Genomic DNA, 15,136 nt, shown 5'->3' on the forward strand with positions numbered 1-15,136 from the left:
CAACTCTTAACACGGCTATTAGAATTTCCCGCTACTCCTTCAAATGGGTCTGTTAACAAAAGGACTATTATTGTTGTGGTAATGTGGTACGTATTTGGGCCAAATAAAAGAAAAAAGAAGTACTATGAGATGTAAGTCGTACTATTGCTATGAGAAAAAAAGTCGTATTATTACGTCGGGTAATAGCTGAAAGCTACGACATTAGCCAGGTTAATGAAATATTTCAAATAGATCTTAATCTCTGTTATGGTTCTACTTGGGAAAAAATGTGGAAAAAAAGAAAAATTTCTCAGTTGTCATGATATGACGCAATTTTCTCGTTGCACGACATGTTCAGGCTGTCCATCTCTGATGCAGCACACAACAACAACTTCATAAAATCCTGCATAGTTTGAAAAAACACACAGAAATTTTATTTTGTATTCGGATTTAATACTCTTTTGAAAGTGCAATCTTAGCAAGCCTTTGTTTTATGTTGCCTAAAATTAATTCTGCAACGCATTAAACGTTCCTAATCCGATTACTCGTTTATTTGAACTTACTAATTGATAGATTAATTGATCACTTAAATAATTAATAAGTGCATCCCTACCAACATGTATTGTTTTTTTTTTTTGTTTTTTTTATTTTTTTTTATTAGTCTTTAATGTACAAAGTGTATCTGTTCTGGACTGCTTAAAGAATGGGTGAAATCTACAGCACTGCAGTGTTCACCACTCACCATCAACCATGCAGTGTTACAGTAACCGAATATATGAGCTAAGGCGCTAATTATGCTCCTTTTCCTTGCGCCTCTAATGGAATATCATTAGACTGATGGTACAGAAGAGGTCAGAGCAAGAGAGTGTCAGTGTATAGCAGGAACTAATAAAATGTAAAAATAAAAAACTGGGGAAAAGGCAGCTGTCGCACTAGAGCTTTTCCACTCAAATTAAAATAATCTTGTATGTGACTAACAAGAAGTGCACGAGTGCTAAAGTGACACTGGTCGCTCTGTGTGTGCAGTGGACTGCACGGACCCAAAGTGCTCTGGACATGGCACTTGTCATCACGGCGAGTGCCACTGCAACCCGGGCTGGGGCGGAATCAGCTGCGAGATCCTGAAGAGCACTTGTCCCGAGCAGTGCTCCAGTCACGGGACATTCAACATCGACTCTGGGAACTGTGTCTGTGAGGATAACTGGACCGGTGCCGATTGCTCCATAGGTCAGTATCATTTGCTTTTCTGCATGTTTATAATTTATCGTGCTATGCACTGCATTACCAAAATGACATGTGTTGTGTTTTGTGGGTATACTTATGACAAACATGCCCCGTTGAATTTCAAGACTGCTGAAAATGAGCGTATAATAAATGATTTAAACTAGGGATGTAGAGAAAGCAAAATTCTTGGCCAAAACCGAATATTGGAAACACTTGGCCGAAATACCGAAAGGCCGAGAAATACACATGCACCAGAGGTTGCGCTAGACATTTTCGTTGTCTGTCATTTTGACTGACAGGGTCATAAAAATCCCGTCATAATCTATTTTTACCCGTCATTTAAATTTTTAAAACGATAATGATGACATATTCAATAGTATTTAGTTTTCATTCATTTTTAATTAATATTGTAACGCTTGCTTGGCGGCGAAAAATTAGACACGGAAGTTGTGGTATTTTTCTCCCTCTTTTTACTCTGCTTACTATCCACTCGCTCTCGCTGTATGATTGGCCGAAGAGTCGAAATGCTCTCCCGTGATTGGCCGAAGAGTCGAAATGCTCTCCCGTGAAATGCCTGTTTAAAAATGTTCCCGTTGTTACTTCTTGCGTTCGCTTAAAAGTGCTCATTTAAAAAGGAAAATCGATGGATGATACTACACACAGAGCGTATTATTAACAAATGCTAAAGTTGTATATTCATATAGCGAGAATAAGGAACGTCAATGACAAGCGCAGGCCCCCGCGAGTGGATAGTGAGGGGAATAGGATAGTGCGCCTACGCCCCCAAAGAAAAAGAGGCAACTATATAGACCCCAATCACCAACGTCACACAATGATCTTAATTGTGGTTGTCAGCCCCAAATCTTCTAAATATATATTAAATGCATCTTACCTGGCACACCGGGTGCACCAATAAGAACCTCGCGTTAATGTGTCAATCACGGTGCCGCCGCCAGACCCCGGTGACGCTACAATATTCTGACAGAATAGCCAACGACGTCATGCATTAAGAGAGACAATAGCTAATTAATATGCTCACTTGCCACCCTGTGGTCTGGGGTGTGAATTGCAACCTGTCAAAATGACGGACGGACTTCAGTTTTTTCCGTCACCGTTTTAAAAAACCGGTCAACGACGGAAAATATTTGGTTAACGCGACCCCAGACATGCACATAACTCATTTTTTATTTCATTGAAAATATATATGTTTTATTTCATTATTTTCTGATGCCCTTTGCCTTGGCATTGGTTCTACAACCCGGAGGCTTGTGAAATTTATTATGAAAGGTGCCGATTCTGAAACCCCATTAGAGGGTGCGGTGGCTGTTCTAGGATTTTTGTGAAGTGTCGCTGCCATTTTTGTTCAATATGTGTTTTGGTCAATAAGGCAATACACAGATTATCCTGCATGAGGCTGTAAAAACATCTGGTAAGACCTATTACCGTATTTTTTGGACTACAAGTCACACCTGAGTATAAGTCGCACCAGCCATAAAATGCCCAACAAAGAGAAAAAAATCATATGTAAGTTGCACCGTAGTATAAGTCGCATTTTGGATGACATTTACTTGATAAAATCCAACACATAGAACAGATCTGTCATCTTGAAAGGCAATCTAATATAAAAAGTACAATAGAGAACGACATGCTGAATAAGTGTACAGTGCATGAACAACGAAATGCGAATATACTGTCCTCACCGGGACGCTACAGCGCCGTCCTGGCTATACAGCGAGCTAAACTCCCAAATGACGATGCTTGACGTCCGTATAATTTGCGGAATCAATTTCGTCTTCGAGACCAAACAGGTTCGCATCAACGTAAATAAATGATAATTAGGTGCTGTTACAACAATCACACAAATGGTTAGCATGCTAGCATTAGCACATCGTTCAAACAACCACACAACTGGCTTTAAGTGTCCGATCGCGAGTGGAAAACACACAAAAACAACAGAAAAGAATATACACACAGGCGTTGCCTCTGTAGAGATATTTTACAAGCATAAACAATGAACGTATGTTCGCAGCCATGTTTCTCTCTCGCTAACTCGCCCACTCACTAAGACCTGCGTAGCTGTCCGTCTTCTTCTGGCGTGTGAGCGGTCTTCTTCAGGTAAACAAGTGCGAGTGCGCCCTAATGTGGGCATGAAAGCGCCACAAACTAAAAGCATGCATTTCAATATATAAAAAGTTAATAATACAATTGAACACACATTGCCAAAGGCAGAACGCAAATGTGGCCATAGCTATTAAGAGTTATTCAGATAACTATAGCATAAAGAACATGCTAACAAGTTTACCAAACCATCAGTTTCACTCCAAAACACCAAAATAACACGTGAAACGATATCAAAATGTGTTAATAATTGCACACATAAGTCGCTCCTGAGTATAAGTCGCACCCCCAGCCAAACTATGAAAAAAACTGCAACGTATAGTCCAAAAAATACGGGTACTGGTATTACTGGTACTTAATGTCCTGGTTTATTTGATATTATTCAACATATGTCATCAAAATAATAAATGTAAATCAAAAAATCATTTACATTGCAAAACTTTCTTACCTCAGGTGATAAAAGCGAAGCAGTGATGGCAGGATGTTGCTTAAGAAATCCGGTGACCATTTCGTCACCAGCTGCAATTGGATGTGCATATTCATTGTTTTTCCAGTAAACCTTATTTTTGTGAGACAGTTCTTGCATATAGCAAAGTCCTTATTTATCTTACTTCCTTCCTTATTGGTGTAAAATTAAGTGTTAATTAAGTGTGTCCGCACGTGGGATTTGAAGGAATATTTTTCTCACTTTTGTCCTCCACCATTCTTGCTCAACTGTTTTTTTTTTTTATCCCACTTGTAGCTTCCTCTCTTCTTCTCTAGATGACTTGCGCGCACTTTACCTTCACCTCCCCTCTTGAGTGCCCCTAGTGGACCGCCAAGGAGTTGCTCAACAGTTTACAGTATCCATACTCTGTATTATGGCCAATACGTCAAAAAAAAGTATCAATACTTGGTAGGAGCATATCGATAACCAATCGGGTTGCAAAATATTGCGATATATCGAGATCATATCGAGATATTGTCAGACTCTTAGTATACTAAAGGCAGTTTTACAGTATAATGGAGATTCATAAAAACTGAAATTTGAACATGTTCACAGTTTGGAATCATCTACAGGGGTACCTCGACATACGATCGCTTCGACACATGATCTTTTCGACATCCGATGTAAAATTTGACTCGCCATTGGTTTCTACATCCGACGACATGCTCCAAATATGAAGATTTATGACAGCGCCACAGTTTCTTTGTTCTGCCACAAGACTGACGCACGGCGAATTTTCTTGTGAGAGAAATGAACATAGGCTCCAAGGAGGTTAGTGCAGGTGGTGAAAAAAGAAAAAAGGTGACGCTTAGCATTGAAATGAAGATGGAAATGATCGAAAAATATGAGCATGGTGTGTGCATTCGTGAACTGTCTCAACAATACGGCCATAGAATGTCTACGATTTCGACGGTTCTCCTCCAAACTCCGTTCTCCAATCTTTATCGTATTTATTTTAGTATTATTTAGCGTAGTTGGGTTTTTAATCATTTATTTCAGAACTTGTGCAACACAAAACGCCTACTGTCCGCTGTAGTTGACGCCAACAACAAAACAATAAAAGAGAAAGTAGAATCTCTATCGCACGTTTCTCACGTCAGCCATTCAGGTACAGCACGAAAAACACGTCCACTACATTAGAACCTGATTCGTTACATTATTACAGAAATTATTAAAATTACAATAATTACAATTACAATTTTAATATTATTCCGATTTTGATTTATAATTTATTTGTTTTGCTATGTGTAATTCCCATTTCTAATAGTACCCAAAGTATCTTTTTAAGGATTTAGCGTAGGTTTTCAGGCCGTAGAATGAATTAATGGAATTATAATGCATTCTTATGGGAGAACCCTGCTCGACATACGACCATTTCGACTTAAGAACAAGGTCCTCGAACGAATTAACTTCATATGTAGAGTAGGACTGTCCAAATTATCGCGTTAACGGGTGGAAATTAATTTTTAAAATTAATCACGTTAAAATATTTGACGCATTTAACGCACATACCCCGCTCAAACAGATTAAAATGACAGCACAGTGTCATGTCCACTTGTTACTTGTGTTTTTTTGGGTTTTGTCGCCCTCTGCTGGCGCTTGGGTGCGACTGATTTTATGGGTTTCAGCACCATGAGCATTATGTAATTATTGACATCAACAATGGCGAGCTACTAGTTTATTTTTTGATTAAAAATTTTACACATTTTATTAAAACGAAAACTTTAAGAGGGGTTTTAATATCAAATTTCCATAACTTGTACTAACATTTATCTTTTAAGAACCACAAGCCTTTCTATCCATGGATCGCTTTAACAGAATGTTAATAATGTTTATACCATCTTGTTGATTTATTGTTATAATAAAAAAATACAATACTTATGTACAATATGTTGAATGTTTATGTCCGTCTTGTGTCTTATCTTTCCATTCCAAAAATAATTTACAGAAAAATATGGCATATTTTATAGATGGTTTGAATTGCGATTAATTACGATTAATTAATTTTTAAGCTGTGATTAACTCGATTCAAAATGTTAATCGTTTGACAGCCCTAATGTAGAGGTACCAATGTATATCGCAGGCATAAGTACTTGGTGTTATTGTATTGTAGTATTTGGTTGCAGTAAGAAAAATAATCTAACAACTAAGGACTTGGCCAAAATGAGCATTAAAAACCATTCCAATTTGGCAGACTCCCTGTGTGTTTTTAGGCAACGCTTTTGAGACTTTATCATGGGTCTATTCATGATAGAAATGCCTACCGGAGCTTATGTTGCTAAATTAAACTTGCTTCAGGGCTGCATTAAAAAACAAACACTCAAAGTGGCCTTCCTACTGATAAATAAAAACAAAAATAACCCCCAAATTACTGTCACATGGTTCTGTTTTGAAAATGATTTTTCATCTATTGCCTTTCATAGCATCAAAGAGCTGCTAATTACCTCCCGGTGCCATTTGTAGTGCTTCCGTATTTTGCCTCTTAACACTATACACTCAAATCAACTGGCAACACATTAGCTTAGTTTGTGTATGTTTCCTTTGATTCAAACACAAAACAACAACAGATGCATTAGCCTTAATTAACAGACTTGATGATGATTAACACTATTCTTTTTATACAATTTGGGGGGAGACTCATGTGAGAGGTGTGTACGACTTTGATATGCTTAACGGGTTATGAGGTGTACTCTTCAAAAAAATCCAGTTTTGACAAGGAATTTATCATACAAAGTAGGAGTGTAACGGTACACAAAAATCTCGGTTCGATACGTACCTCAGTTTTGAGGTCACGGTTCATTTTCGGGACAGTAAGAAAACAAAATGCAAAATATAAATGTGCTAGTTGTTTATTACACACCTTTCAACAATAGGAACTTTAGCCTATACAAAGCTAGAATTCTGCTCAAAAAGTAGCGGGTATTTAAAGATAATCCAACAACAATGTGCCTTTCAGACCCCACGTATTGGTCAGCTTTCTTTCGGAAAGAAAGGAAAAAAAGAAGTCCTGTGCTAAAGAGAAACGCAATCCCAATGACAAAGATTTTAACATGTATTTTACAAATGAAATGCCTCAATGAATCATTTTTTTTTCTTATGAACAGTTTTCAAAAGCTTTATTGGTGGATTTTCTCAAGTTAAAGCACCGCACAGAAATTAATAAATTTAATTGTGTAAGCAGGATCTGTGTATAATTCTTATTATTTAATTACAGGTGTTTTAGCTCATTTAAATTTATTTTATTTAAATGGGCTATTATTTATTTTATTATGTGTTTATATTTTACAAATGTGATGTGGTATTCATTTATATTGTATATGTTATGTTGTATAACTTTAGTTCCTATGTGAATATTAGTTCCTACATGTTTTGTTGTGGTAGGAGGGTTTTGTATTGAACACTGGGCCGTGTTGGTTATTATTATAGCAGAGAAGACAGCAGTAAATCAACAAAGACAAGTCAACTGTGCCCCGATCTAGCACTCAAGAGATCTGATGGACTCAAAAAGCGGGTTACGATTCCATATTAGTTTGAAAATCGACGGGATCCACCGTATTTTTACACGAGTGACTTCCGGTCTGCCCGATCCTAGCTACCGGTAGTAGTATTGACGCAGGAGGGCCGCGTCTCGCGTCAAATAATAAACTCTGCCGTTCTTTTCGCGTGTGTCGTGTTGAGCCGCATCTGGGACGCGTCTAACACGCGGCCGCACTGCGACTGGTGTGCATTGGCTGATTGACTTAAACGCCCACGTTTCACTGCGTTCTCACGGCGGCCACATTGTCGCGCCGTTGACGTTTCTGGGTTATACTGTCCTACCGTGTTGGTCCTCATTATAGTAGAGAAGACGGAGTAAATATAATCTACACAAAGAAACTGTAAACCCGATCGACTCACAGCCTCGAAAAGTAAGGGTTACATTACGTCAGAAACTCGTTCGGTATGCCACCGTTCCGAACCAAGCACCACATACCGAAACGGTTCAATACAAATCCATGTACCGTTCACCCTTTATACAAAGGCATATAATTCTTGGGCTACTTACCATGTTTGTGGTGGTTTTTTAGTGTGCAAATTGATAGTTATCAGTGTTGTAACAATACTGATACGGCAGTAAAATGATGTGATCGGTATTAGGGAGTACAGAGAAATAATATGCTGATGCTGGACAATTTGGACTTTTCGAGATTTTGTTTCCTACAGATAGTCGACCTACCAAAGATGGCTGCCACCTATGCATGCCACTGTAAAAAAAATAATAATAATAATAAATGCTTGTCGCCCCTCCCAAAATGATGATAGACGCCCAATCGTGTGGTGTCCAGTCATCCCCTGCTGAAAATTTAATTGAGTTCGTCACTAGTTGACATCCAATCCATTTTAAGTCAGAGCGTGGCATTGAATGAAGTTAAGCATTGTCTAACCAAGCCATGTTAGCAATTAGATGCAATTACAGCTTGAAAAATAATTAATTGTAATTAATCGCAATTCAAACCACCTATAAAATATGCCATATTTTTCTGTAAATTATTGTTGGATTGGAAAGATCAGACACAAGATGGATATATACATTCAACATACGGTACATAAGTACTGTATTTGTTTATTATAAGAATAAATCAACAAGATGGCATTAACATTATTAACGTTATGTTAAAGCGATCCATGGATAGAAAGACTTGTAGTTCTTAAAAGATAAATGTTAGTACAAGCTATAGAAATTCTATATTAAAACCCCTCTTAATTTTTTCGTTATAATAAAATTTGAAAAAATTTTAATAAAAAAAAAATAAACTAGTAGTCCACCATTGTTGATGTCAATAATTACACAATGCTCATGGGTGCTGAAGCCCAGAAAATCAGTCGCACCCAAGCGCCAGCAGAGGGCAACAAAACTCCAAAAAACACAACAAGTGGACATTGCACTGTGCTGTCATTTTAATCTGTTTGCATGTGCGTTAATTGTGTCAAATATTTTAACGTGATTAATCAAAAAAATTAATTACCGCCCATTAACGCGATAATTTTGACAGCCCTACTTTATAGTCAAATGAGTATGCAGTAATTTGATTTAAAAGGAATGCTGTAGATCATTATCTACTAGCATTCTGCTCAGGCGTCGCTAGAGTTTGTGTAACGTGATCGCAATACAAGTGAATGGCAGATAAATACAGTACTTCTCAAATACTATTTTGTCTTACTAGAATAAAGTGTAATTGAACATCCACTCTAGGTTGCAGTGGCGCGCTCATTTTCATAGTGTGCACAGTACTTTTTAACCAAAATAAGAGCACACAGCAAAGAGCACTGGAGATATGAAGAGCTAAGATGAGGAAATATGACGATGCGTATGTAGCTTTTGGCTTTGACTTTTAATACAGTGGGGGAGTAGGAAAGCCCAGTTTGTGTCGAAAAATGTTTGCAACGGACAGCAGGAAGCCAAATCAATTAAGACGTCCCTTAAACACTTTATGAACAGTTGGACTTGTTCATAAAATCAAATATATTCTGCTTGTTTTTCTTAAACTATGATATAAACGCTATGTAGTTTATATTGGGTGTGTTACAGTAACACACACAGTCAAATTTCAAACTATTTGCTATGTTGAAATTAAGTCATGATAGCGATTCCCCATAATTAACTCAAAAGCTTTATTTGATTTTTCTTCTCACATGTCTCAGTTATTCTTATAATTTCAACGCATAATGTCGGGGGGAGTTCAATGTGGCATGTTTTAAGGGAAAATTACTGATATTTGATAGTCCTGCAGTACAGCGTTGTTAAAGTTTGATCATTAACATCAATAAGTGACCGGTATGCCTTTTGCTTTTAATCTTCATTTCTCAAATTCCAATCTGCAGTAATTAATCAGCTCGACATTTCAAAACTATAATCGACTATGAGGGAATAATTTATTTCGCCACTCAGTCCGACATGAAAGTCTTAGAGCAGAAAAGACTGCTAACTCAAATTATTTCTCCCGTCTTTCTTCCTCTTTTGGTAAACCCAAAATTATTCATTTGCGATGTCCCGCTGATTGAAAGTCAGAAATTTGATGAATGCGAGCCGGGCGCTTGCTTTATGAATTCCTGATGACGCGCTTTATTTTTACGGCCTTGATTAAATTACAAGGAGAAAAAAATAGAAGCTTCATTAGGCTCTGCGTCAGGAGGAAGTCAAAGAAGGTGTAAAGTTAAGACACTTGTCTCGCGCGCCGCTTACTGTAAAAGGGCCGACATATGTTAACAATGCGTTGTTGACACCGTGCATTAATCTTGGAGGACCCAACATATGTTCTTTCTAGAGGTGTCACCCAGGTATCTTATTAGAAAATATGAGACGCAGATTTATTCGCAGCCTTACTTATTGCCCGCAAAGAAAAAGTCGAGTTCATTTTTTTTTGCTTATAAGGGGCTAGCTTTGAGTCCCAACTGGGACTTATAATTTGTCATCAGGATTTTCTTTTGAGTACAAGTGCACTATGCTTTGGCGCACGGGCCGGACCCTCGCATCTGCAATGTCACCCTGATTTATGTGGACTTTCTTTTTCAAATGTGAATTCTTTCAAGTTGCTCTTCTAATATTCTATTGTTCGATGTAGCGGTTGCCATGAGTCATCACATTTTTATACATATACATTGTATATGAGTGACAAGTTTTTTTGTTGTTTTTTTTTGTACACAACAACTGTGTCTGTCTCATTTGCAAAGAGAAAGTCACTGTTTATAAAGAGTTCAATGTGAGGCGATATTACAAAACAAGACACGCTGACATGTACGACAAGATTACAGGGAAGATACGTAGAGAGAAACTGAAGCAACTTGAAGCTAGTTTAATTTTACAGCAGCAGTATTTCGCAAGGGCCCGAGAGTCGAAAGAGAACACCACAAAGGCTAGTTGTGAGATTGTTGAAATTATTAATTTAAAAAAATAATAAAGCAAATGTGACACACGGAATGGCTTGCTAAAATTTGCTTAAATATATTGTTCTACGTAAAGGACGTCAGCCAAGGTCGGCCCCCCACATTTTTACCACACCAAATCTGGCCCCCTTTGCAAATAGTTTGGACACCCCTGTTTTAAAGGCTGCTGTATAACTTGTTCGTTTCATCATGATGAATAAATGTTTCCTCCATGGATTGATACGGTAGAATAAAAGTGGTGATTCTGGTCGGAAATCAGAAGAGCGCATCGCTGTTGACTAGAATGTAACAATAGGAACTATTGTTATTTGGATTTGAGTTTCCCGAGGGACATACTGCATATGGTTGACGGACACAGAAAGTCTGTGTTGTGTTACGTTTGTTACAGTCCAAGTTGCGGAGCTGCAATAAACGTTGACTCAAATGAGTTCAAGAAACTAAATTCTGTACTTTACGAAGAGTGAAAAAAGCAGAATTTAACACAGACGAAAAGTATACGTTATATTCGGGAAATTACGGTACATGGTATATGAGTGACAAGTTTTTTGTTTTTGTTTTTTTGTGTAGAGAGGAAACAAGCTTTAGTTTTGGTTACTGACGCTAGCTTCCTGGCCAACAGCAAAATTGGATTAAAATTGTGTTTTGTGCTTTTTTATGGTTTATTTTACAAACAAAAAGACAATGGGTTGCGGCTCAGGGAAGTACAATCTATCAAATTCGGTAAAGTCTGATGTGACTGATTGACTTTAATGTCAAAGTGAAACAAAGACTTAATAAGTCATATATATATATATATATATGGCGTTGCCTTAACCCTTAGATGCATAAGTGGGTCAAAAATGAGCCGGTGAGGTTGTTTTCTTGAAATATCTTGGGATTGAAAAATTGTTATCAATTCATATTCCAGGTATTCCTCAAAAAACATGTTTGTGATACAATGTCATTCAAATTTTTGATGACTTTTTGAACATTTGAAGAAATTGTCATTTTTGTATTACTACCCTAAGCTTCCACAAGTGGGTCAAAAATGACCCACATGTATTTTCTATGGAATCCAATGGGAATCTTTCATTCTTATTAACTTTGGCTGTCAGGAATAAATTTACCGTGGACCACACAAACTAGGTATGTAAAAAGTGACAACCCTTAAGAAGATTATTTTACACAGAAAGAGCTGATATGTGTACTGTAAGTATTATGTCCATATAGTATTTTGTGTGTGTGTCTTTCATGACTTTTTTATTATTATTTATCAAAAAATTAACCTACTTCATATAGCTAGCTAACTAAGGCTAGGTTCATACCGCAGGTCCTAATGCACAATTCCGATTGTTTGTTATATCTGTTATTTTGGCGTGCCCGTTCAGACTACCTTTGTCCATTGAGCCTGTTCAAGTATCACACATGCGCTCTAATTCATAGTCCAAGATGCGCTGAGCAAACTGGCCCGCATGCGCAGGAGCATTGGAGCAAAGAGAATACTGAGCATTCTCAGACTTATCATCAACTCTAGCTGTCTAGACTGCTATCAAGCCCGCTCCTTCACCAAAATCCGCGTTCAAGCTAGGCGCTAATGCACAGCTGCATGGCTACCGTAGCGCCCTGTCTCTCTCGCTCTTTGTTGACGTTAATTGCTGTATGATTTCCAATTTGGGGGACTTGACAGTTCAGACCGCAGCCACATTCTAGAAAAATGTGGCCCGGATGGGATTTTTACCACATACGAAAGTGACCTGGATCGAATTTGAAATGGTCCACTTTTATGCGACTTTTCCCATTCAGTCGAGTCGGAAAAACACGAAAAAATTGGATTTGTGTATTAAGACCTGCGGTATGAATCTAGCCTAAGTTAGCTAACATTAGTGTATAGTGTGTGTGTATTTTTTTATACAGCTACATATTGATCTATTGAAAACACTTCTCTTATGTTTCCTTATCGAAAATGTCATAGCTGCTAGAGTTCCAGCTGAAATGGTCCTACAGATGTTGGATGATGGAGAGGCAGTGACGGGGTTGGACTCAAGTGTCCGAAATTTCTGTTGATGAGGACCCAGACTATTGTCCAGGTGACAGTAGCAGTTGTTAGGGTTGTTCCGATCATGTTTTTTTGCTCCCGATCCGATCCCGATCGTTTTAGTTTGAGTATCTGCCGATCCCGATATTTCCCGATCTGATTGCTTTTTTTTTTTGCTCCCGAGTCAATTCCAATCATTCCCGATTATATTTCCCGATCGTATACATTTTGGCATGCATTAAGAAAAAAACGAATGAAACTCGGACGAATATATACATTCAACATACAGTACATAAGTACTGTATTTGTTTATTATGACAATAAATCCTCAAAATGGCATTTACATTATTAACATTCTTTCTGTGAGAGGGATCCATGGATAGAAAGACTTGTGACTTTGTATATTGTGACTAAATATTGCCATCTAGTGTATTTGTTGAGCTTTCAGTAAATGATACTGCAGCCATTCAACCCAAATGCATGATGGGAAGTGGACCCATGACTGTGCGTAGTGCTACCAATGGATATATCTTCTCTGCATTGGGAAACAGATCAATTGCTACCTTGCTTCCCCACATTGCTTCCCATGATATTTCTAATCGTAGGAAGAGGGATTGTCATGCTTTAGCCTATTAAAAAAAGACTCTAAAGGCTGCCAAAATGCATTCTACTCATTTTGCGCTGCCTTTTATCTCTCTAAATGGGTAAAACGGCGCCATAACAGATTGAGCGCAACAATGCGTGAGTGGATCTTGCAACGCATGCATTAATTGCATTAAATATCTAACTCGATACATTTTTAAAAAATTAATTACCGCCGTTATCGGTACCTTAAGCCTAAACTAAAGACTCTGGATGAGTGTTAACATATTATGTCTGTAACGTTAAATATATTTAGAAAACGATTTAATTAAAAAATATATATTTATTAAAAAAAGGCATGGCCGATATTTTTTTGCCGATTCCGATACTTTGAAAATGATGTGATCGGACCCGAGATCGGGACATCTCTAGCAGTTGTCCACCTGGAAATCCAACTGAACATGATCAATCTGACTCATAAGATTCCACTTTTGTGTCCTCTGAAGAGGAAAGTGTCCAAATCATGGCCATCACAATGAGTTGGTAGGGCTCTTACTAGAGAGATTTACCTCCCACCCAGGGCAGAACACAGCGCCACAATATCCTCAGAAATCGGTCTGTGCCTCCACAAGGGCTTAGCACCGCTGTCTCACCATAAAGATGCAAGGGAGCTCTTCATCACTGATGATAAAATACAAGGAAGGATAAAGTCTATTGCTGTTCAGTTTTATTTCTTTCTTTTTCTTTTTCTTTTATTTTTTTTTCAAAAAATGTGAATTGAATCAAAGATATTTCAAGCATGAAATCATTCTTGTGTGGCCCTAAATATAATACTAATTAATATACAAGTGATTATTCTTCACCAAAACGCACAAAAAAACATTCGTTCCAATATGGGTCATTTTCGACCCACTTATGGAAGAGTATAGGGTCCAGTAATTTGTGCATCTAAGGGTTAATCGCAATTCAAACCATCTATAAAATATGCCATATTTTTCTGTAAAATATTGTTGGAATGGAAAGATAAGACACAAGACATATATATATATATATACATTCAACATACAATACATAAGTACTGTATTTGTTTATTATAACAATAAATCAACAAGATTAACATTTTTAACATTCTGTTAAAGCAATACATGGATGGAAAGACTTGTAGTTCTTAAAAGATAAATGTTAGTACAAGTTATAGACATTTTATATTAAAACCCCTCTTAATGTTTTCGTTTTGATAACATTTGTAAAATTTTCATTCAAAAAATAAACTAAAATTAAAATTAATTACCGCGCGTTAACGCGATAATTTTGACAGCCCTAATTTTTTTTTTTTTTAACCGGTGAAATTTATACTGGGGCACTGCAGATCAATACTGGGGCACGTGCCCCAGTGAATTGGCGACGCCCATTCCCCACGGCAATGAAGCTAAACGGATGAGGGCAGAAATCAGAAATCGGTCAGTGACGCCACAAGGGCTTAGCACTGCTGTCTCCCCATAAAGATGCATGGGAGCTCTTCATCACTGATGATAAAATACAAGGAAGGATAAAGTCTATTGCTGTTCAGTTTTATTTATTTATTTTTTATTTTTTCAAAAAATATTAATTGAATCAAAGATATTTCAAGCATGAAATCATTCTTATGTGGCCCTAAATATAATACTAATTAATAAAAAGTGATTATTCTTCACCACACGCATAAAAACACATTGGTTCTAATATGGGTCATTTTCGACCCACTTATGGAAGAGTGTAGGGTCCAGTAATTTGTGCATCTAAGGGTTAATAGTCCATGCATCTAGGAA

The 15,136-nt window shown here is 37.4% G+C and overlaps 1 protein-coding gene across 2 annotated transcripts in view; it reads left to right on the forward strand.

The window, feature by feature from the left end:
• Positions 1–15,136, forward strand: part of si:dkey-237h12.3 (teneurin-3) — a 649,923-nt gene that overhangs the window by 431,829 nt on the left and 202,958 nt on the right. For both annotated transcript variants that reach the window (XM_057849309.1, XM_057849310.1), the window contains one exon: positions 1,006–1,206. In XM_057849309.1, coding sequence (XP_057705292.1) covers positions 1,006–1,206 — 201 coding nt within the window. The remainder of the gene's footprint in view (positions 1–1,005; positions 1,207–15,136) is intronic.

The sequence above is a fragment of the Corythoichthys intestinalis genome, chromosome 11 (assembly GCF_030265065.1).
Source record: "Corythoichthys intestinalis isolate RoL2023-P3 chromosome 11, ASM3026506v1, whole genome shotgun sequence".
In the NCBI taxonomy this organism is placed as follows: domain Eukaryota; kingdom Metazoa; phylum Chordata; class Actinopteri; order Syngnathiformes; family Syngnathidae; genus Corythoichthys; species Corythoichthys intestinalis.